The 24365-nt window shown below is 41.6% G+C and overlaps 2 protein-coding genes across 2 annotated transcripts; both read left to right on the forward strand.

The window, feature by feature from the left end:
• The first annotated feature begins 1950 nt into the window (after positions 1 to 1950).
• On the forward strand, positions 1951 to 17891 carry PHAX (phosphorylated adaptor for RNA export). The gene is made up of 5 exons (XM_046001096.1): positions 1951 to 2080; positions 4568 to 5181; positions 7471 to 7591; positions 11135 to 11218; positions 16770 to 17891. The coding sequence occupies exons 1-5, from the start codon at positions 1985 to 1987 to the stop codon at positions 17037 to 17039; spliced, it is 1185 nt and encodes a 394-aa protein (XP_045857052.1). The 5' UTR covers positions 1951 to 1984; the 3' UTR covers positions 17040 to 17891.
• Positions 17892 to 21295: 3404 nt separating this feature from the next.
• Positions 21296 to 24015, forward strand: TEX43 (testis expressed 43). Its single transcript, XM_046000561.1, has 3 exons — positions 21296 to 21615; positions 22165 to 22273; positions 23710 to 24015. Exons 1-3 carry the CDS (start codon positions 21530 to 21532, stop codon positions 23917 to 23919), a joined length of 405 nt encoding a protein of 134 aa, XP_045856517.1. The 5' UTR covers positions 21296 to 21529; the 3' UTR covers positions 23920 to 24015.
• Positions 24016 to 24365: the final 350 nt, after the last annotated feature.

A 24365-nucleotide genomic window follows, 5' to 3' on the forward strand; every position in this document is an offset into this window, starting at 1 on the left:
TAAGATTTTTTAAGACTTTTTTTTTTTAAATAAGTACAATCTACCCCCACAAAGTGGGGTCAGAACTCACAATTTCAAGACCCAGTCATATATGCTCTGTGGATTGAGCCAGCTAGGCACCCCTATTGTTTTCTTTCTTTCTTTTGTTTAAATTAGATTACAGGGGCACCTGGGTGGCTCAGTTGGTTAAGTGTGTGCCTTCAGCTCACCTCCTGATCCCAGTATCCTAGGATCCAGCCACCCCATTGGGCTCCCTGCTCAGTGGGGAGTCCGCTTCTCTCTCTCTCCCTCTGCCCCTCCCCCTGCTTATCCCCACACTCTCTGCTCTCTCTCTCTCTCTCTGATAAATAAATACAATCTTTTAAAAAATCAGATTATAAAATAGTAAAAGGTACAAATAGTAATATTTCCTTCATGTAAAAAAAATCCATAAATATTTCTTGATCACCTATCATATACAATAGGTCATTGAGCTGAACACTGGGGAGAAACAACAGTCAATAAAAACAGGCATTCCATGGGTCACCTGGGTGGCTCAGTCATTAAGCGTCTGCCTTCAGTTCAGGTCATGATCCTCGATCCTGGGATGGAGCCCCACATCGGGCTCCCTGCTCTGCAAGGAGCCTGCTTCTCCCTCTCCCACTCCCCTTGCTTGTGTTCCCTCTCTTAATCTCCCCCTCTGTCAAATAAATAAATAAAATCTTTTTAAAAAATAAATAAAATAAAACAGGCAGTCCAGAGGAGAACGAAGACTGAATAAATAAATAAAACAAATACACATAGGGGGCGCCTGGGTGGCTCAGTGGGTTAAAGCCTCTGCCTTCAGCTCAGGTCATGATCCCAGAGTCCTAGGATGGAGCCCCACATTGGGCTCTCCGCTCAGCAGGGAGCCTGCTTCCCTTCCTTTCTCTCTGCCTGCTTCTCTGCCAACTTGCGATCTGTCAAAATAAATATCTTTTTTAATTAAAAAAAATACACACAGGACTATTGATGTCATGACGAAAAATAAGCGCTCAAGAGTGGCAGTAGAGGATCTTGTTTTAGTTAGGGTGGTCGAAGAAGGACTCTCCGTGAAGGTGGCCCTCGATGGCAAAACCTAATCATGGAGGAGAACCACCTACGCAAAGAACCCGGTGTCAGGGCTCCTCCAGGCAGAAGCAACGGCAACTGCAAAGGCCTTGAACCCCTGAAGAACAAAGGATACCTGAGGGACAGCGAGGGCAGCGCCAGCACGGCTTCGGAGCTGGACACAACACAGACGGCTGCGTGTGCCGGGCGGAGAACTCAGAACTTACTGCGCGGAGCGAAGTCTCTGGAAGGTCTGAGGAGGATAATGACCTCAAGTGCTGTCTGAAAGGCTCTGCAAGGAGCTATAAGAAGAGTGGGTCATTGGGGCGCCTAGGTGGCTCAGTGGGTTAAAGCCTCTGCCTTCAGCTCAGGTCACGATCCCAGAGTCCTAGGATTGAGCCCCACATCAGGCTCTCTGCTCAGCAGGGAGCCTGCTTCCTCCTCTCTCTCTGTCCGCCTCTCTGCCTACTTGTGATCTCTGTCTGTCAAATAAATAAATAAAATAAAAAATAAAATAAAATAAAATAAAGAGTGGGTCAGGCAGGAGCAAGAGTGAGAGCGAGAAGACCTGCGCAGAGCATCTTGGTGAGGAAGTCGAGGCCAAAGGAGGAATCCCCGAGCCGCTGTCCGGGCACAACCTTAGGATGTCAAGAAAAGAAAGTTGTGGAGAAAACGCGCAGAAGTGCTGGGGAAACGGGAGGTTCATTTCCCCCGGAGCGGTGCAAGCGGTGCACAGTTTGTCATGATTATGCGTATTCGTCAATGCTGACCCAGGCATGAGGAAAAAGCCCCGCGCGGGCCTTCGCGGCGGGAGCGGGTCCCCTCGCGGGGGCGCCCGACCAGCCGCAGCCCGCCGGACCTTCCCGCCGCCGCGCCGGAAGTGTTCTCCTGACCCGCCGCGCCACGCCGCGGGAAGATGGCGCAGGACGCCGGTGATATGGAAGATGGGCAGCTTTCTGACTCGGATTCCGACATGACGGTCGCACCCAGCGACAGGCCGCTGCAGGTGCCGGTGAGTGTAAATGGCAGGCGGGTCGTTCGGAGCCGGGAGCGCGCAGGCCGGGCTGCGAGGAGGGGCGGGCGGCGGGGTGGGTGAGGGGCTGGCGTGCAGAGCCGTGACTGCGGAAAGGGGCGGGCGGCTCTATGGATGAGCTGCGGCCGGGCGACCCCGGCCGGGAGTCCCCCGCTGGCCCCGACGGCGGGGGTAGGCGCCGGGCGGGGACGCCACGGCTGGCGGTCCGAACCGTGACCCGGCATCTCGTTGCCAAGCCGGGCGGCGAGGCTTGCGGCCTCCTGCTGGCTGGCGTGCGGCCGGCTCTTCTACGCCTGCAGGGTGCCTCTCTGGGTTTTCTAAATTTGCGGAGTATCCCCCCACGGTAGCCTGGTTAGGTTGTCCCGGCCCGGCAGATGATGCCGAAAATGTAGAACCAGGGGACAGCGGGCAGAAACATCCTCTGGCGCTCCTTTTCTCCCTGATCAGAGAGGGAAGCTGAAAACAGGGAATGAAGTCCATCATTTGCTAAAGGCCTGGTTTTCCATATTCCCATCAGATTTAGTTTCGCCACGCAATAATGTGGCACCGGGTTTTGCATTAATCTCTCCGTTTTCTAAATGGGAGTTTGTCTTGATTGCCTGCTAAGTCGCAGACACTTTGAGCAGGCTTTGTGCCAGGCTGCCTGCATTCGAAAACTGGCGCCTCCGCTGTGTGACCAGTGGCAGGGTTTTTAGCCTAGTGCCCCAATTTGTATAATGAGAATTATAAAAGTACGCCACTGATAGGGTGTCTCTAAGGATTCAGTGAGTCACAGTGAACAGTAATGACTGATAAATCTTAAATGCTGTGGTTATTTGAAGATGGGAAGATTGCCTCTTTATTGACTTAAATCACCCCCTCCTGCCGCCATTTCTAGCACATAATAGCGCAAATAATAAGATCCCCATTTTTATAAAATAAATAAATATTTCTTGATCACCTATCATATGTAATAAGCCATCGTGCTGAACACTGGGGAGCTCAGCAAATCCTTCGTTTAGTACAAAACACAAATGTGGTTTTTTAAAATAAGATTTTATTTATTTTAAGGAGAGAGATGGGGAAGGGGCGGAGAGAATCCCAAGCTGAGTGCTGAGGTTCTGAGGTGGAGCCCAAGGTGAGGCTTGATTTCACGACTCTGAGATCATAACCTGGGCCCAAATCAGGAGTCCTATACTTAACTGACTGAGCCACCCAGAAGCCTCAAGGTGTTCCCTTTTGCGTATAGATGTCTTAGGAAATTGATATGAAGGTTTCAGTTTAGGTTTTCAGTCTTTTCCAGGTGGTTTTTCATAGATTGACCCATGACTTGGTAAACTTAATGCCATGGACTGTGCAGTTTTAATAGTGTGGCGGGAATTCTTATCCATAGGAGTTTACTATCTGATCTCAAAAGAATGTGGTCACTAAACTGTAAAGGAAGTTGGTTGTGTCCAAATGCAAGAAATACATGTTTGGAAAGAAAGAGAACATACTCTATTAACAACTGCGTTATTAACTGCGTTAACCTTTAAAATAAAACCTTACCCCAAAAAAGGGTTTATTCTGGAACAGCAGAGAATCACAACTGAACAGGCAAGCTAGGGCAAAACCATAGACAAGTGGGAAACAAAGGAATGCTGTTTTATAGAGGAAGGGGAGAAGTTGAGAAGGGCTGTAAAAAAGTCCACTGGAGTAAACTGGGAGTTAAAAGTAGTAGTTTTTTGGGTTGCCTGGGTGGCTCCGTCGGTTAAGCATTTGCCTTCAGCTCAGGTCATGATCCCAGGGTTCTGGGATCAAGTCCTGCTTTGGGCTTCCTGCTGCACAGGGAGTCTGCTGCTGTCTCTGCCCTTCCCCCTGCTTCTCTCTCTCTGTCTCTCTCTCTCTCTCTTTTTCTTTCTAATAAATAAATAAAATCTTTAAAAAGAAAAAAAAAGTATATGGCTTTTCATTGGCTGAGTTGGGACAATCTTATTGGCTGGACTGTTGCCAGGCAAGAAGAAAATCTTACTCCTGCTGTGTTAGTAAGATATAGGCTTCTTCCTGTGGGAGATGAAACCTCAGGTCTTTTCCTCTGATAGGACATGAGAACTCCCCCTTCAAGCTTCCTGACTCCAGTTTAGTGAGGTTTCCTTTTAATTTTCACAACTGTTATGAAGTTATTGTGCATGCCATTTTAAACAGTCTGACAATAACTGCAAATACTGAAAATCTTCTGATGTGGGAATTAAATAGCTTTTTAGAAAGAGACTTTAGAACTAAGTTCTGTATTAGCTTTAGAAATGCAAATTTGTAATGGTTTTTAAATTGACAAATTCCATGTGGAACTTTAGAAAAGAGGGGACTGGGTTGGTTTCAGAGATTCATTGAGGATTGTTCTGCTTCAGTGGTTTGGCTGAATTCTGAAATAATTTTCTTTTTAAATAGGACATGGTGGGTGGATTTAATGTGTTTGGTGGAATTGATTGTATTTCCTTTCACTTGCAGAAAACACTAGGTGGGGACAGTGCAGTGAGGCCCTTCCAGGGTACTGCAACACCGTGTGCGCCAGTATCGCATTATCGGACTGTTAAAAGTGTGGATTCAAGTGAAGAGAGTTTTTCTGATTCAGATGATGATAGCTCCCTTTGGAAACGCAAGCGACAGAAATGTTTTAACCCACTTCCAAAGCCAGAGCCTTTTCAGTTTGGCCAGAGCAGTCAGAAACCACCTGTTCCTGGAGGAAAGAAGGTTAACAACATATGGGGTGCTGTGCTTCAAGAACAGAATCAAGATGCAGTGGCCACTGAACTTGGTATCTTGGGAATGGAGGGTACTATTGACAAAAGCAGACAATCAGAGACTTACAATTATTTACTTGCTAAGAAACTTAAGAGGGAATCTCAAGAACATACAAAAGAATTAGACAAAGAGCTAGATGAATATATGCATGGAGGCAAAAAAATGGGATCAAAGGAAGAGGAAAATGGGCAAGGTCATCTCAAACGGAAACGACCTGTCAAAGACAGACTCGGGGACAGACTAGAAATGGACTATAAAGGCCGATATGAGATCACAGAGGACGATTCGCAAGAGAAAGTGGCTGATGAAATTTCTTTCAGGTGAGCATTAAAATTTGGCCTGCAAATGAGCACTTGACCAACTATCTTCCATTTATAGGAAATAATTCCAAATGCATTGAGGATGGTGTTTCTTTTTTTTTTTTTTTTTTTTTTAAGATTTTATTTTATTTATTTGACAGTGAGAGAGAGAGATCACAAGTAGGCAGAGAGGCAGGCAGAGAGAGGAGGAAGCAGGCTCCCTGCGGAGCAGAGAGCCAGATGCGGGGCTCGATCCCAGGACCCTGAGATCATGACCTGAGCCGAAGGCAGCGGCTTAATCCACTGAGCCACCCAGGCGCCCCGAGGATGGTGTTTCTTTGTGTTTGTGTTTCCTAAGTTCGGACAGGCCTGATAAAAATAATGAATTTTATAAACTTTTATGATTTTTTTTTTTTGCTTTTATGAACGCTTAGTGATTTTTGTCATTTAGTGCTTTGGAGCTCTTTAGATCAAAGAATATGTTTTTAAATCATGGGTGTTTGGTTTTTCCTTTGCTTTTGCTTATTTTTAGTGTTTCCAAATATTCATAACCTTTTATAACTTCATTGAGGCATATTGTACACATGATAAAATCCACCCATCTTGGGTGTTGATTCTTTAGTAAATTTATCAGTTTTATGAATATCACCAAAAATCACTTTTAAAAAAAACATCCTATAAGATCCATCATGACCATGTGCCCATTTAAAGGTTTTGGTCTGGGGTGTTTTGTTTTGTTTTATTTTTAAGGTATTTATTTATTTGTTTATTTGACAGAGCGCTTGTGCACACAAGCAGGGGCAGCGGGAGGGAGAAGCAGGCTCCCTGCTGAGTAAGGAGCCCCCATGTGGGGCTCCATCCCAGGACCCTGGGATCATGACCTGAGCCAAAGGCAAATGCTTAACCGACGGAGCCACCTAGGCTCCCCTAAAATTATTCTTTGTTCCTATCCCAGATAACTGCTAATCTACTTTCTGTTGGCATAAATTTGCATTTTCTGGACATTTCATAATAATGGAGTCATACAGTTTGTGGTCTGATGTGTAATGTTTTTGAGACTTGTCCATTTTGTAGTAGGCATCAATACTTAATTTTTTAATTTCTGTACATATGCAAACCATATTGCTATTTCACTTTTTGACTATCATGCTGTATGAGCATGATATGAAAAAAAAAAGTTTTATGAGCTTTGACATGCAGGTATTAGGGCATGTATTTTAATTTTTCCTGAGTAAATACCTAGAAGTAGAATTTCTTGGTGTATGGTAAATTTATTTTCAAGAAGTTCAAATTTTGTTTAACTTTTTCTTAGCTCTAAGTACTAAGGAACAGTGTCACAAATTTAAAAACAGTTATGGTTCAAGAATAATAATGCTAATACTGGACTTTTAACCTACAGAGTGAGCTTGGAATTTGACTGTTGGAAAAGAATTTAGAGATTTTGTAAACCAAAGCCTTCATTTAACTGATAAGGGAACTGAGACCCAGTAGTTAATATAGCTTGTCCAAAGTCACAGTTTTAAGTGTCAGATTTGGAACTAAACCTTGATTGCTTTGTTCCTAGTCCAGTGCTCTTTCTCCAATAATTCACTGCGTCTTGTTGAGAAGGAACAAGAAAACCAGGACTAGAGAACTGGTAGAACTTCTCATTCATCTCTATGGAGTGTGGACTATGATGTGAGAAGTGTTAGGTTTCCCGTTTTTACCTCTCAGTGGTAAGATGAAAATAAGGACCTAGTTCATAAGGTTGTTGAGGTGATTAACTGAGATAATGCATACAAAAGTTCTAGGATTGTGCTCATCCCATGGTAAGTCATCAGTTAATATTAGCTGTGGCCTTTGTTCTGAAGCAGAGAGACTGAGAGAAAGATCCTATCCACTTTAAAGTTCCCACACATCTCTGGATTTATGAGAACTAACTTGTAGGCATGATAATTGAGAGCATAGTGTATGTTTGTTACTAGTTTTGACAAGAATGGATTTACCTTCTTTTGCTTTTAGGCTTGCATTCCCCTTGCTGGATGTGCACATTTATTATGAAATTCACCATAATCCATTAAGGCAAAATGAAAAGGCCAATTCTGAGACTTGAGATGGATGGAATCTTGAGTTTACTGTCTCTTTGACCCAAGGTAGTAGGGTTGGCATGTCAGTGATTCTGAGGTTAAATATTGAAGATTGTAAAAAGCAGATGTTACCAGAATAGGATTTTGATTCTACTTGGGAATTAAACTGGAGAAAAAGATATATCTCTTCAACTTTATACAGCAAATAAAGAGATTAATATTATTTTATTTTCTTCCTCATCAGGTTGCAGGAACCAAAGAAAGATCTGATAATGCGCGTAGTGAGGATAATTGGGAACAAAAAGGCAATTGAACTTCTGATGGAAACTGCTGAAGTTGAACAAAATGGTGGCCTTTTTATAATGGTAAGACTTACTGCTGTATTGTTACCATTTTATATTGTGTTTCATGTGATTTTTTTTTCTTTTTTTTCTTTTTTAAAGATTTTATTTATTTATTTGACAGAGATCACAAGTAGGCAGAGAGGCAGGCAGAGAGAGAGGAGGAAGCAGGCTTCCTGCTGAGCAGAGAGCCCGATGCTGGACTCTATCCCAGGACCCTGAGACCATGACCTGAGCTGAAGGCAGAGGCTCCAACCCACTGAGCCACCCAGGCGCCCCCTCATGTGATTTTTTTTTTAATAAAATAAACTTGTTTTTGTTTTGTTTTTTTTTTAAGATTTTATTTATTTATTTGACAGATCACAAGTAGGAGAGAGACAAGCAGAGCGAGAGGAAGAAGCAGGCTCCCTGCTGAGCAGAGAGCCCGTTGCAGGGCTAGATCCCAGGACCCTGGGATCATGACCTGAGCCGAAGACAGAGGCTTTAACCCACTGAGCTACCCAGGCACCCCAATAAACTTGTTTCTGATTGTTGGATCTCTTATCAGTATATTACAGTGTGGCTCAAATTTTAAGAAACTCAATTTAAAAATTATGTGTAGTTAGTTTTTGCAATTATTACTTACCTTACAAAAACCATACGTAAGTTGTATCCTGTTAGTGTGCAGTCAACAACACATCTCTTATAGGATTCATTGAGAATAGGGGCTGAAATTTTAAGGAAACAGTCTGGAGGGAATTTGGAAACTCAGATTTTTAAGAATACAGGTTTTAGAATTTACGATACCTTGTTTTGAATTCTGGGTCTGCAACTTCCTACGTGTGAGATGTGGCTAAATTACTTGACTTCTCAGAGCTTCTTTCTCCCAGGTGCAAATTGGGGACAGGATGAGACAAGATGATATACATAAAATACCACGGTGTACCCAGCCCTTAGTTGGCAGTGATGAACAGACATGTTGCTTTGGGTTCGTTTATTCATGCATTCTTAAATATTGGTCTTGGGGCCAAAAAAAAGAAACCCTGAAAACACATATATATATATGTATAAAACACAGGTAGATGTACAGCGTATCAGTGAGTATTAAAGTTCCATAGATGGTGGGGTGGGTAGGAAAAACTGCAAAGGCTCCTCAGGGTAGGGGAAGCAACAGTGAACAAAAACTTGAGAAACACTATTTTATTTTCTATTTTTTTGAGAAACACTTTAGTAATTGATTTTCTTTAAACTTTACTGTTTTGTTTTTTGTTATTTTAACTGAAGTATAGTTGACATACAAAAATAATTTTAACTGTACAACATAGTGATTTGACAATTACAGACATTGCAAAATGCTCACCATGTGAGCATAGTTATCAGCTGTCTCTATATGAAGTTATTACAATATATTTTTTAAGATTTTATTTAATTGAGAGAGTGAACATGAGTGATGGGGAGGGGCAGAGGGAGAAGCAGACTCCCTCATGGTCAGGAAGCCCGACTCTGGGCCCAATTCTAGGACCCCGAGCCCGATCCCAGGACCCCAGGATCATGACCTGAGCCGAACTAAGGCAGATGCTTAATCAGGTGAGCCACCCAGGTGCCCCAAAGTTATTATTACAGTATTACTGATTATATTCCCCATGCTGTACTTTCCACCCTGTGACTTTATTGTGTCACTGGAAGTTTGTACCTGTTAAGGTATGCCCTTCACCTCTTTTGTCCATTCCCCCACCCTCTACCCCTCTGGCCACCACTAGTTCTCTGTATTTTTGAGTCTTTTTATGGTTTTTTGGTAAACAGGTTTGTTTTGGTTTTTAGGTTCCACATATAAATGAAGTAATCTGGCTTGTTCTTTCTGACTTACTTAGCATTATATCCTCTATGTCCATCCATGATGTAAATGACAAGACTTCATACTTTTTTATAGCGAAGTGATATTTCATCATATATATAGATAAGAGTTATATATCATCTTTACTCACCATTGGACATCGAGGTTGCTTTCATATTATGGTTATTTTATTATTTTTAAATTTTATTATTTTTTTAAGATTTTATTTATTTATTTGACATAGAGACAGGAAGAGACAGAATACAGGCAGGGGGCAATGGGAGAGGGAGAAGCAGGCTTCCTGCTAAGCAGGGAGCCCATTGCTGGGCTTGATCCCGGACCCTGGGATTATGACCTGAGCCAAAGCTAGACACTTAATGACTGAGTCACCTAGGCGCCCCATTTTGGCTGTCTTAAATAATACTGTAGTAAACATAGGGGTCCATATGGATTTTCAAATTAGTGTTTTTGTTTTCTTTGGGTGAATACCCAGCAGTGGAATTGCTGAATCATACGGTATTTCTATTTTGAATTTTTTGAAGAACCTCCACACTGTTTCCCATACTAGCTGTACCAGTTTACATTCCCACCAACAGTGCTCAAAAATTCCCTTTTCTCCACATTCTCACTAATGTTTGTTGTTTCCTTTTGTCTTGTTACTAGCCATTCTGACAGATGTGAAGTAAGAAACACTTTACTGCTTGAGAATGGCAGAAAGAGCACTACTCGGGTCAGGGCCGGATCACAGGCAGTGGTACTTTTTTCCATATGGTTCTGGAGATCTCATTTAATTCAGCTTTCACTGCATGGTGAGGATGTAGCATTGGCTGAAGGAATAGCATTTGAATATAGATTTCAGAAGTCAAAATAGAACATGACAACAAAACAAATTACAATAATCATGAATGTACTGGCACCTTGTTTATCACTGCTGAGGTAGTTGGATTTTTGTTTAGTTGACCCCGAAGTTTAGATTCATTAATATCTTAATACTGTAGTAATAAAAGTTTGTATTGAGTGAGCTAGTGAAAATCTACTGGTTATTGGAAAGATGCAAGTCCAAATTCACTTTCTTTTAATGGACAGTTTTCTTTTTTTTATTCTTTTTTAAAGATTTTATTTGGGGGCACCTGGGTGGTTCAGTCAGTTAAGCGGCTGCCTTCTGCTCAGGTCATGATCCCGGGGTCCTGGGATCGAGCCCCACATCGGGCTCCCTGCTCAGCAGAGAGCCTCCTTCTCTCCTCTGCCTGCTGCTCTGCCTACTTATGCTCTCTATCTCTCTCAAATTAAAAAAAAAAAAGTGATTTGAGGTGAGGGGCAAAGGGAGAGGAAGAAGCAGACTCACCGCTAAGCAGGGGGCTCGATGTAGGGCTCAATCCCAGGACCCTGAGATCATCACCTGACCTGAAGGCAGATGCTTAAACGACTGAGCCGTACATTTTTCTTGTACGATTATTTATTGCTGTGTACTAGGCACTGTTGTAGACAGAGCAATCTTACCCTGTAGGTGGGAGTGGGAGGGAGACAATGTATAAAGAATAAATACATCTTCAGGTATGTTAGCAAGTGATAAGTGCTGTGATAAAAGAAATAGATCTCATGGAGGTGTGGAGAAGAGAGGAGGACATTGCAGTTAAACTGTGGTGATCAGGGTAGATCCTTTTCTTTCTTTAGGTTCCTTTCTGTTTAAAAGATGCTTTAAGCCATTCATAGGAACAGTCTACACAGTATTATTTTTCTCTTTCTCTTCGTAGAATGGTAGTCGAAGAAGAACACCAGGTGGAGTTTTCCTGAATCTCCTGAAAAACACTCCTAGTATCAGCGAGGAACAAATTAAGGTAAAAATTATAGTGTCCTTCCTTGACTTTTAAGATCTATCATAATTTTACTTCTGCTTGGGTTCTAGCTGCATATTCTCCTAATCCCTATCACCTGGTCTGCCTTAAATTGATCAGTTCTGTCATTGTCTCATTTCAAGTAAAACACGTGCTTTTATAAACTCTGCTTCCTCTTGTTCTTCCCTGTCCAAGCCAAGGTCACAATTTCTTTTGTGTCGTTTTCCTGGTCTTTGAGCACATAATTACTGGTCTTTTTAGAACATATTTTCTACCCTTCTGCAACTTTTTATTAATGAAAAATTTCAAAGATGCAGAATAGATGAGAGAATAATAGTGTGAATTTCCTACACTAACATTTAGGGGTGGTTAATCTCAAGAATTTGAGATTCTTTTTTTTTTTTTTTTTTAAATATTTTATTTATTTGACAGATGGAGATCACAAGCAGGCAGAGAGTCAGGCAGAGAGAGAGGAGGAAGCAGGCTCCCTGCGGAGCAGAGAGCCCGATGTGGGGCTCGATCCCAGGACTCTGGGAACATGACCTGAGCCGAAGGCAGAGGCTTTAACCCACTGAGCCACCCAGGTGCCCCCAAGAATTTGAGATTCTTATCTTACAGTTGTTTTTCTGTACTATTTGGTAAAAAGTAGAGAACATCGTGACACTCAGCCCTAATTATTTCACTAAGCATCTGTCAATAATAAGGACAGTTTCCTACCAAGCTTCACCTAAGAGAAAGAATAGTTTCACAGTACCATCTACCATCTTGATCATATTCCAATTTCCTAAATTGTCCCAAGAATGTATTGTCTGCCTTTTTTCCCTCCTCCAAACCAGGATCCTGTCTAGATTTCCACTGTATCTTTTTTCCTCATTTTAACTCCACATTTTCTTTTGTGACCTTTAGAAGAGTCTGAGGTGGTTTTTTATAGAACATAACCACATTCTGGTCATTGGATTTGTTTCATTCATTCCTCTGTCTCCAGTAGTTCTTATAAACTAGAATCTAGGCCTCCTCCTCCGCCCCACAAAATCCGGCCCTTCTTTTTTAATTAAAAAAAAATTTTATTTTTAACTTTATTTATTTGACAGAGAGAGACGCAGTGAGAGGGGGGACACAAGTAGGGGAAGCAGGAGAGGGTGAGGCAGGCTTCCCACCAAGCGAGAAGCCTGATGTTGGGCTCAATCCCAGGGCCTTGGGATCATGACCTGAGCCGAAGGCAGACACTTAAAAACTGAACCACCCAGTCGCCCCTAGAATCTAGGCTCTTAAGTATTAATCATTTTTGCATTACTGAATGTCCTATATGGGAGTTCTTTTACAATGTGAGATTTTCACAGCTCAGAATTTATCTTTTATTTTATTTTAAAGATTTTATTTATTTATTTGACAGAGAGAGAGACAGTGAGAGCAGGAACATGAGCAGTGGGAGTGGGAGAGGGAAAGTAGGCTCCCCGCCAAGCAGGGAGCCCCACGTGGGGCTCAATCCCAGGACACTGGGATCATGACCTGAACTGAAGGCAGACACTTAACAACTGAGCCACCCAGGCGCCCCTCAGGATTTCTTTTAATTTTGTTTTTTGGTTTGTTTTTTTTTTTTTAAGTTTTTTTTATTCATTTATTTGACAGACAGAGATCACAGGTAGGCAGAGAAGCAGGCAGAGAGAGAGGAGGAAGCAGGCTCCCTGCTGAGCAGAGAGCCGGATCCCAGGATGCCAGAACCCTGGGATCGTGAGCCCAAGGCAGAGGCTTTAACCCACTGAGCCACCCAGGTGCCCCTATCTTTTAATTTGTTAATTAGGGAACATGATTACATTTAGCAGGTAGGATCAAGATGGAGAACTTGCTTCTTGCATAGGAAAGAGATGGTACTCAGGCAGTGCAGATGCTGTATTTGAGCAGCTTTGTAGTCTCTTTATCATAACAGTGGGTAATACAAGTCGGAGGAATGCCCTTGGGCTCAAGGGCATGTATATTATTTATAATGCTAATGAGACATAAATGAAAGCCACTTCTTGAGCTGCCTTTCCTTGTGAGTTTATTTTATGTAAGCTCAATGTTAGATTTTTTTCCCTCAAGTTTCTGGCTGTCCACTTCCAGTTATTTTTTTTAAATCTATTGTTGAAATTCCTACAGGAAATGTTTCTGTTATTGCACATTTGAATCTTTTGTCCATCACTGCCTTTTTTCCTAATTGGAGCAATGACCTTGATAAATTTGTAACGATGTAATTTTCCTCAGGAGCACACCTATTGAGTAGTAGAACAGAGTTTATCGCTTATGTTCTCCCTCCTCCCCCAGTGTAATCTCTGACAGAAGGTGTATACTGAGAACAAACATGCTTCTAAGTACCATTAAACATGGTTTGACAGGAAAATGTCAGAGAATTAGCACAATGTGATAAAAAGAATTTTTTTAATATTCAAAATCTGGGTTTTAATCTAATTTTGCCAGTTAGTAGAGCAGATCACTTAATCTCCCTCAGCCTTAATTTTCTCTTTTATAAAGTGGGGACTGTCCTGCCTATTGAATGAAGATCTTAAAGGATTAAATAAAGTGATATCTGGAAAAACTTCACTTGTAGGAACTAAACTTTGGATTAACAATTTCAACAATTAGAAGAGAAAAAAATAGCATTTATTCACCATGTCCCCAGCACTGGGCCAAATATTTATAGAACTTAATCTGTACCAGGTTCTATCAAAGTAGATGTTACCATGGAATGCACATGAAAAGTGATAAAAGCGATCTCCCTGGGATTGTGCATAATACTGACTTGAAACTGGTTGTTTTCATTGAATTACATCTTTGCAATGGGGAAGGAGATTTTAATGTTAGTAGCTTATGTTAAGCTACCGAAACATTGCATTATAACAACAAGCAGAAACATTTGAAATATCTAATAATAGAGGAGTGTTGACCAAGAGGGACATTTTTAAAATAACTATGCTGTAGCCTTTATTTTTGTGAAGCATTTTTAAGAAAAAGAGAAAAATGAACTAATACCGAATTTTTTAAGAAGGCAGAATACAAATTTGTAACAAGCATGAGACAATTAAATTGATAGGTAAAACACCAAAAAGTTACCAGTGATTTGGTCTGCTCCAGGGGATTTTAAGTGTTTTGGCTTTTAAGATATTTCTGTGTTTTTCCAAATTTTCTGCATGTGCATGGGTTGAGTCCTTTTGTTATTAGAGGGAAAAGCCTAAAGCGAATAGAATTTCATCATAGGTGATTTCAGATCATCTGAATGGTAATGTTATAATTACTGTTGTGATCACTATAATGCTAATCATTAGAAGCCAGACCTGACTGGAGTAAGTGGGCTTGTTTGCAGTTTTTTAATTTGATTTCGTTTTGGTATGTGATGCCATTTTGTTTTGTTTTTCAGTTGTTTAAGTTTTGTTTTGGAAAATAGAAAGTTTGTGAGAGAAAAAAAGATTAAGAGCAGTTAAAACTTAATTTACTATACTTTTAAAAAGCTCAGCTGTACTGGTCTCCTTCTGCAAATAGTGTAGCATTTAGGTTCTTAACTTGTAAAATTAATTCTATACAGGTAGACAGGGAAGAGAGGACAAAAGAACTCCTCTCAGATTATCTGTTGTCTGCATTTGTTGTAACAACATTAACAACAGGTTACAAAAGCATTTCTGTGGGCCGTTGCCCCATTTTTCTGTCACATTCGTAACCTATGGAATGGCGTTTGTAATATATTTGGGGGCAAAAGGGAAACTTTATAATTTTACTTAGTGTTCCTAAGCATTGTACTACTTAGAATTGTTTTTTCTGAGTCGCTTGGATGTGCTTTCCCATGAAATGGAAATACTTCCCCTCACAGCTTCTTTTTATCTCTCCCTCGACAGGTAAGTAGAGTCTGAAAAAATTGTGAATTACCATACTTCCATGTAAACAATGGGTTTTAAGAATGTGAATTTGGAAAACTAATATATGAGCCTACACTTTATACCTTCACAATCTTGTGCCTTCCTTTTCTCATCTGATTTTAGTGTGTGTGCTGCCAAAGTGGGCACTGTCACTTTCCTCATCTGAAGAGAGGGATAATACGCACTGCATAAGGTTCTGTTGAGAACGAAGAATCCTTAGCACAGTATCTGGCATATAAATGTGCTCATTCAGTAAATGGTACCTATCTGAAGTCACTTTTTCTTTTGTCCTTCCACTTCTTACACCTGTACCCTCCTTCTCCACCCCCAGTCTTGTCATTTCTTGGCAGATGCTTTTATTCCTTCTTTCCATCAAAGCATTCAACTTCTGAAGCTTTCCCTTGTTCCCTTAATTTCAGGGCTCCTTCCTCCTTCCTCTGCTAGTTCTCTGTGCTGCTTGAAACGATCACAAATATTAGGAGAGGGCTTCCTTTATTTCACCATCCTCCATAGTGCTTTTTATAAACAAGAAAGGATTTGTGATTTGTGGACTTGAAGAATATAATAGGGAGTGACTTAGTTATAGCTTTTAATAGTCTCTTCCCAGAAGGTCGTAGGGTGTCCTGTCTATCCTAACTTCTCTTTTAAATCTTTGAACCTTCTCTGTTTTAGCATAGTCATTTTTGGCCTTCTCTTTAGATCCCTGGCCTACTTTTCTTTTTGTAGGCTCTGAAACTACACTTCTCTGTCTGTGTCAGTTTCCAGATGTCCTTTTATGTTTTCCCACGTAGTAGTTGAATGAAACGTATTTTGCACTTTGGCAGCTCTCATCCACTGGCAATTTTGCCTCTTGGAGGATGTTGGGCAACACCTGGAGATGTGTTTGATTGTCTCAGTTGGGGGATGGAGGAGGTCTGTGCTGTTGGGTAGAGGCCCTGCATGCTGCTCACCCTCCTGCCCTGCACAGAGCAGAGCGCTCAGCAGGGAGCAAGCTGAGGTTTCAGATCCCCTGGTGGAGAAGCCCTGTACTAACAGACTCCTCTATTTTTCTGTTACAAAGTCCCTTTTCTAACATCCTGGAATACATCCCAATGCTGATTATATCAGTTTTATGCTTCATGGTATAAGTTTTTGACAGATTTACATTCTCCATGCTAATTACAGTAACATTTTTTTAAGGGATAGATTTTTTCCATTGTGTAGGTTACATGATCATACTTAGTCACACCCGTCGGGCCTGGCTTGGTTTCTTAGCATGTGCAGTCACGTGTGGTTATGATGCCATTTCAAAGTTAGTAAACCCTTATTCCAAAGACTTCTGTTTGGTTGGGACAGATCATATTTTATTTAAATCCTGAACAACATGCTTTTTCTACCGTATCTTCTCATTTAGGAAACCTGTCGCTATAGAGATGGTATCTGATGGTTGACTAATATTGCACCCCAGAGCTGGCAAGGTGTTGAGTGTGAATTAAAGCTTCATCCTCTGGTTGCAGTGGGGGCTTCCCTGCTTTCTTGGACTCTGTGTCCTATCAGTCTAATAATATTTGCTTGTTTTCTGTGAGAAATGAAAATAACTTAAAGGAAGGGCCTGCCTTCTAATAAACGTAAAGGAAGGGCCCGCCTTTAGTACAAAGCAGTTTTTACTTCAAGTCGTTCTTTTATTGTAGGACATTTTCTACATTGAAAATCAAAAGGAGTATGAAAATAAAAAGGCTGCCAGAAAGAGGAGAACACAAGTGTTGGGAAAAAAGATGAAACAGGCTATTAAAAATCTAAATTTTCAAGAAGATGACGATACATCACGAGAAACTTTCGCAAGTGATACGAACGAGGCTCTGGCCTCTCTCGACGAGCCGCAGGAAGGCCACGGAGAGACAAAGCTGGACGCAGAGGAAGCCATCGAGGTTGATCATTCGCACGATTTGGACATCTTTTAGTACATTTGGAGGAATAAGCCTTTTTAGAATAACCTTGTAATAAGCCATTTCTACTGAAGTTGCTTTGTTTTACTTTGCACTGATACATATAAAAATCCGGAGAGAAAGAACTGTTCTCTTGTTTAAAATAAAGTTAAATCTGGGGGGAGATGAATGCTATTGATAGAAAGATTTCTCGTGTCTGACAAAATACTTACAGGTATATATAGCAGAGGATTTAATTTCTCAATCTGTTGCATGTGTCAGTTATTACTAGTTGATAATTACTTTTGTCTGGTCATTGTAACATGCCATTCAAAAATTTGTTTTCTTTTTCTGAGTTAGGCAGTGAATTATGATTCGTTTCAAAACATTCCATTAAAAGATCCTAATAAGGCACATACATTGTTAAGCTGTTACAAATGCATTCAAATTTAGTTTTTCTGTGTTCTAAGAACTTACAGGCAGTTTTAAGGATAGAGACTAAAAATAGGTTTATACTGATGGCTCTTAACCACTTATTTGTCCAGAAGTAAATTAAATCAGAAGCTTTTCAAAAGAAGTATTAGTTCTTTGTTTTTCACTTCTTTCTAATTATGCGATCATACACTAAATACTGAATGTGATCCATACCTGTGTAATTACTATGGAAATTTTAAAAAATTCACAGTGGTTGCTTGCCTCTGACTGTTTTACCTTATGTTAAGGAAGTTGGGTATTGAAAATGTTACATCTGCCTAAAATGTGGAATTACTCATTTTTATTGAAGGAAATAAAGGTAGTTAAGGTGTTCTAAGGGTTGACTATGGTTTATAAAGTAAATTAAGCAAAAATCTGTAGGAAGCAGTTATAAATAAACTTCTTTACAAAGAGTACTTAAAGTTTTTCTGTAGTTTCTGGAATACGTAGTCATTGAAGTTGGATCTAAGGATATAAGTGGAAAAGAAGAGGAAAATGGTTATTGGTTGCTTTTTATTCGTAAAGAATGCAAAAATAAAATTAGATTTTGGGCAGTCCTTAATGCACGTCAAGTGACTTTTTTTTTTTTAAGATTTATTTATTTGAGTTATCTTTATACCCATCCTGGGGCTCAAACTCAAGATCCCAAGATCACGAGTCTCATGCGCCTCTGACTGAGCCAGCCAGGTGCCCCTCAAGTGACTGTTTTTTTAATCTCAGATATTCTTGCATGAAATTGCTATAACCAAGGGAAGAAAGTATTTTTTAAATAGAGGACTGAATATTGTTCCGAGGTTATTCACGAGAGGTAATTTTAAAAGTGTAATACATTGAGAAAGATAACATTCAGGTAACTGCTGCTTTGGTGTTTTGTTGTTTGTTTGTTTTATGATTTTATTGATTTGATCGAGAGAGTAAGAGCACAAATGGGCGTGCAGGTGAGGGGGAGACACAGAGAGAGAAGGAGAAGCAGACTCCCCACTAAGCGGGGAACTTGAAGTGGGACTGCATTTCAGGACCCTGAGATCATGACCTGAGCCGAAGGCAAATGTTTAACTGACTGAGCCACCCAGGTGCTGCCTACTGGCACCTTAAATGCCATGCATTTGTGTAACTATTAAATTTTCTAGTCAAAGTTAAGGTTTTTGAAGGGTGTTAACATCTGAAGTTACTTCATCTTCACTAAATAGTCCATCCTGGTTCTTTTTCTTTTTAAGATTTTATCTATTTATTGAAGGGTGAAAGAGCAGGAGTGGAGGGGCAGAAGGAGAGGCAGAAGCGGACTGCCTGCTCAGCAGGAAGCCCAGCATGGGGCTGGATCCCGGGACCCTGGAATCATGACCTGAGCCGAAGGCAGATGCTTAACAGACTTAGCCACCAGTGCCCCCTGGTTCATTTTCACCAGTAGTTGTTGGTTGTTGCCTTACCACTTGGAAACCATGGATTTCTGGATTACATTAGGATTACTTCCCAATGTTAAATAGAAACCAACACTTGAGGTGTTTTGTTTTGCTTCTTAGTAATCCATTACGTTTTATTATCAATATATCTTGGATGCTTATCCTGCACTTCTACTGACAGGTACTCAAGTTTTGAAAATATCTAAATAACAAACATCCATCAAAATAATTCTGCAGAGCAGCACCTCTTGCAGGCATATCCTGCAGGGATCGATGCCAAATGTTCCGTGGGATTTTCGATATGTCCCAGATGGCTTAATCATGAGTGAAAGAATTGCCTTAAACCTCACAGAAGAGATCCAATTCAGGGTCAGTATCTTGAGGTGGCAATGCCAGGGTAGGGAGCAGAGACACCTCCTGGAGCCCCGTGAGCTCCACCGAGAGCAGTCTGGAAAAACAAGCACGGAGACCTGGATACTGCTGTTGGCTGATGGCTTTAGCTGCCCCATTATCCTGCCTTCAACGTCCAGGCCACACCAGGACTAGGAGTAGCTGTATGAGAAAGAATCTCATTGGGATGTTTCCTCTTTAAAATAGCATCTTGAGGGTGCCTGGGTGGCTTAGTGGGTTAAGGCCTCTGCCTTCAGCTCAGGTCATGATCCCAGGGTTCTAGGATCGAGCCCCACATCGGGGCTCAATGGGGAGCCTGCTTCCCTTCCTCTCTTCCTGCCTCTCTACCTACTTATGATCTCTGTCTGTCAAATAAATAAATCAAATCTTTAAAAAAAAAAAAAAAGGCCTCTTGGCCACTCCCTCCATTGAGGATCTACCCATCCACTCCTTAGTCAACTCAAAGCACTTGTGGGTGACCTGGCTGCCTTCGTCCTCACTCACCATCAGCTCCCCATAGAGCTGGTTGATGTGTGCCCATGGCCAAATCCCCTGAAGGATTTTCTCCACATCTCTGAACATTTTTCTGTATTTTTTGCCTAAAAATGTTTCATATGACTGATGGTGGACCTCTACATCCTGCTAGGGGAGGTGGTATGTCCTCTCAAGACTTTGCAGAGTTTGGGAGTTCATGGTCTTCTGCTCCAAGACATGCTCCAGAAGCAAGATAACCTGGTCTGAAAGGAGTGAGGGTCCTAATGTGGCACAGGCCAGAGCCTGGAGTCCTCCCCAGCACTTCAGTTTTTAAGGTTCTTTACATTTTTATCTATTAAAATTACTCTTCTGTAAACCTTTCTGCTCATCTAAATCTAGAAATCTCTATCCAGGGACGCCTGGCTGGCTCACTTGGTAGAGCACTGCGACTCTTGTTCCCCGGATCCATGAGTTCAAGCCCCACGTTGGGAGAGAGATTACTTTAAGAAAGAAAGAGAAAAAAAAAAGGAAACAAATGTCTCTTCAAACCATTGTTAGGAACATATTCAGTTAACACTCTCACCAAACTGCATTTGGAGTAATATTTGCTGCTCGGCCTAACTTCTTTGTACCTGCTGCCTGTGGGATTAACACTAATACCCCTCCACCTCTCATGGCGATGTGTCATTCTCACTTGTAAAGACACACTCCTTGTATTAAAATGAGTTTTTATAATCTCAAATACTCAGCATTATAACTCAAATCCTAGGGGATAGAAGGGGCTGGATTGGTTTTAGGTTTAAATATATTTGATTTCCACTCTTAAAGGTGTGTCTAAGCAATAGATGGTGAAACATAAATGAGACATATCCACCATGTGCAGTATATAAATAGGACAATTAGCCAAGGACAAGTACAGAATGTTTATATGAAGGGCTACTTTGTGAATAATTGCATGGTCCAAAATGTTATCTAGCATCTTTATGTCAAATTTGTAACATGTCCGCAAACATTCTCATCTTAATTGTTCATGATAAGAATGATGTTTTAGTCATGGGGTACTGAAAAAAAAAATACACAAAAAGTAGCTCTAAGCTCCACATTTTAAGAAAATATATGCTTTTAACTTTTAGTTATTTAATCTCTACAGCCCACATGGGGCTTGAACTCAGACCCCAAGATCAAGAATCATGCGCTCTTTCAACTGAGCCAGCCAGGCACCCTTTAAGCTCTACATTTTTTTTTTTTTTTAAAGATTTTATTTATTTATTTGACAGAGAGAGAGATCACAAGTAGGCAGAGAGGCAGGCAGAGAGAGAGGAGGAAGCAGGCTCCCTGCGGAGCAGAGAGCCCGATGCGGGGCTCGATCCCAGGACCCTGAGATCATGACCCGAGCGGAAGGCAGCGGCTTAATCCACTGAGCCACCCAGGCGCCCCTAAGCTCTACATTTTTTTAAAAAAAGATTTTATTATTTATTTGACAGAGAATGAGCATATACACAAGCAGGGAGAGCAGCAGGCAGAGGGAGAGGGAGAAGAAGTCTCCCCGCCAAGCAGGGAGCCCAATGTGGGGCTCCATCCCAGAACCCCAGGATCATGACCTGAACCGAAGGCAGATGCTTGACTGACAGCCCACCTGGCGCCCCTAAGCCCTAGGTTCTTAATCTAACTGCTCTGGGTTGCTATGAAGTTAGCAAGACAGTGTTCTGCCTGTGGCAACAATGTCATCATAATTAGAGGAGCGAGTCAGTGAAGTTCTAGAAGAGAAGTCTGTCCCTACTGGCAGTGATGGCTTCAGGGAAAGACACTTGTCCTATCTTACCTAAGCTTGCCAACAGTTGCTGTGATGAGAGTTCATACAAGCCTTCTAATAAGTGAGGACTTAAGGGTTCTGGGTTTGGGGGTTTTGTGTTGTTCTGTTTTGTTTTGTTTGCCCTCTGGGAGTGACACAGATGAGGACAAACATTTTGTGCTTCCCTTGGCATCTGTCTAGAAAGCTTGATGTTCCAGAGGGAAACAATGGGTGGGCAGGGAAAGCAAGTCTGCCCTGAATATGAAGCAGGTACTAAATTCAGAAGCTGTTAGTGGCTGGTCAGAGACTTCTTTAGGCCATGGGTGGGTCTGGGCCAAATCAGGGTGTGCTGCATTCTTCCTTAGTATCAGCTGAAATGAACACTGCCATCAAGTTGTAAAGGTCAGCATGCAGGTGAAGGTGCAGATATCCAGGCCGGATTCTTGATCTTGGTGATACTTGGAGTTTTGATGGGTTCATTATCAGATGACCCTCAAACAATGCCATAGCCCTCTGTCCTACAGCTGGGGGAGGGGGGAACCCAACGTCATAGACACAGCACACGAATAATGCTAAAACAATTATATTGAACTCACCAGATAGCCTTTCTTCCTGCCTTCCTAATCTTCAGGTATAATGCGGTTCATTTGCCACGGTTTTCATTAAAGCAAGGGATGATCCCAAGACGTTATGTTATGCCTTGGAAAGAAAGCATGAAATTCAGGAATGTGAATCTGAAGGTATTTTCCTATACATGTTCATAATGAAAAATTCTTAGTTAAATAGTATAGTTTAATATATCTATGAATAAAATGTAACAATACAAAAGCTATGTTTAAATTTATATTTATTTTTTCCAGCTTTATTGGGTATAATAAATGTATGTATTTGAAGTGGACAATGTGATAACTTTGATAAGCATACACACTATAGAATAGTTACCAGGATCAAGATAGTTAACACATTCATCCCCTCACAGTGTTCACTCATTTTTTCTTCCCATGAGCTTAAGATTTACTCTCTGCAACTTTTGAGTATACAATACTGTATTATTAACTATAGTTACTAGGTTGAACATGACAGCTTCAGAATTTGGTCTTATAACTGAAAGTGTGTGCCCTTTGACCTATGTCTCCCCATTTCACCCTCTCTCTAGGCCCTGGTAACCACCATTCAATTGTCTGACAAAAACTATAAACTATTTGATGCATTTTCACATAAACTTGCAAGGAAGAGTTAAATAGCAACATCTATTCAAATATTTGAGCCCAAAGACGAACTCAAAAAAAGATATACCCAAAGATTTCAGAACTCTTTGTCTGCCTTTCTCACATAATGGCAACTCGCAATTAAGAATTAACTTAGGGGCACCTGGGTGGCTCAGTGGGTTAAGCATCTGCCTTTGGCTCAGGTCATGATCCCAGGGTCCTTGGATCGAGTCCTGCATGGGGCTGCCTTTTTCTCCCTCTCTTTCTGCCCCTTCCCTCTCCTGCTTGTGCTCTCTCTCTCAAATAAACAATAAACAAAAATCTAAACAAGAATAAATAAAAATTAAAAAGGGATGTTATAATGCTCTGTCCACTAGACTTTTCTTTTTTTTTAAAGATTTTTTTTTAAGATTTTATTTATTTATTTGACAGAGAGAGATCACAAGCAGGCAGAGAGGCAGGCAGAGAGAGTGAGAGGGAAGCAGGCTCCCTGCCGAGCAGAGAGCCCGATGTGGGACTCGATCCCAGGACCCTGAGATCATGACCTGAGCCGAAGGCAGTGACTTAAACCACTGAGCCACCCAGGCGCCCCACTGAGCCACCCAGGCGCCCCACTGAGCCACCCAGGCGCCCTTTTTAAAAGATTTTATTTATCTATTTATTTATTTGAGAGAGAGAGAGAGAGCACATGTGCTCAGGGGATGCAGCGGAGGGAGAAGGACAAGCAGACTCCACAGTGTGAGTTAAGTGGAGAGCTCATCACAGGGCTGAACCACAAGACCCTGTGCCCATGACCTGAGCTGAAAACCAGCAGTCGGGTGTTTAACAGACTGAGCCACCTGGGCACCCCAGACCTTCCTTCTCAACAGGGGTAGTTAGGAAAAACTATTGGGAAATCTCCATCTTCCCCTAATCCAGTGCTGTTTGGTATGATTTAAAGTGGGATTTTTTTTTTTTTCCACCCTTAGCACGCAGAAGTGTGTGGGATCCACGCTGGTCCTCTAGAAGACTCTCTGTTTTTGAATCACAGCGAAAGGCTTTGCCATGGGGAAGATCGGGCAGTTGTCTTGAAGAAAGGCCCACCAGAAATAAAAATTGCAGATATGCCTCTGCATTCCCCGCTCTCCAGATACCAAAGCACTGTGATCTCCCACGGCTTCAGGAGGAGACTGGTCTAAGGATGGAAAAAAAAGTATCAGAGTATTTCAACCCCAATCTCTTTTTCTCCCCACAAATTTAAGCCTGCTGCACAATTGTATTTCACTTACAGATTCACCTTTTGTAAAGGCTAAAATAAAAGTCAATTGTACTCTTCATCCATTATAAGAGCTTCTGAAAGCAAACAGGCTCTGAGAACATTGGAGATGAAGGGGGGGAGCAAGGCAAACTCTTACTGAAATTAATTTCACTCCGTTTAACTGATGGATCCCGTCCAACCATCTACACTCACTGTACTGCTCTTTCTCTTCTCACTCCTTTGTTGTTCATCACCTCCAAAACTCAGGGTCAGAGGAGCCACACTGAGAAAGAGGGGCTAGGATCTGGTTTTCTGCCTTTTCCAACATCATCTTTCTGCCCTGCCTCACCAACACCTCCCCCCACCAAGGCTGTGGATCCTGGCAAC

Source organism: Meles meles, chromosome 3 (assembly GCF_922984935.1).
Source record: "Meles meles chromosome 3, mMelMel3.1 paternal haplotype, whole genome shotgun sequence".
NCBI lineage: Eukaryota > Metazoa > Chordata > Mammalia > Carnivora > Mustelidae > Meles > Meles meles.

What these genes read in the sequence shown, in the direction of transcription:
- TEX43 (XM_046000561.1), top strand. Translation starts at nt 21,530, where the DNA reads ATGGCTTCAGGGAAAGACACTTGTCCTATCTTACCTAAGCTTGCCAAC. An exon ending in TCATACAAGCCTTCTAATAA is followed by an intron (nt 21,616 to 22,164) that starts GTGAGGACTTAA and finishes CCTAATCTTCAG; the next exon opens with GTATAATGCGGTTCATTTGC. An exon ending in TCAGGAATGTGAATCTGAAG is followed by an intron (nt 22,274 to 23,709) that starts GTATTTTCCTAT and finishes TTCCACCCTTAG; the next exon opens with CACGCAGAAGTGTGTGGGAT.
- PHAX (XM_046001096.1), top strand. Translation starts at nt 1,985, where the DNA reads ATGGCGCAGGACGCCGGTGATATGGAAGATGGGCAGCTTTCTGACTCG. An exon ending in ACAGGCCGCTGCAGGTGCCG is followed by an intron (nt 2,081 to 4,567) that starts GTGAGTGTAAAT and finishes TTTCACTTGCAG; the next exon opens with AAAACACTAGGTGGGGACAG. An exon ending in ATGGTGGCCTTTTTATAATG is followed by an intron (nt 7,592 to 11,134) that starts GTAAGACTTACT and finishes TTCTCTTCGTAG; the next exon opens with AATGGTAGTCGAAGAAGAAC.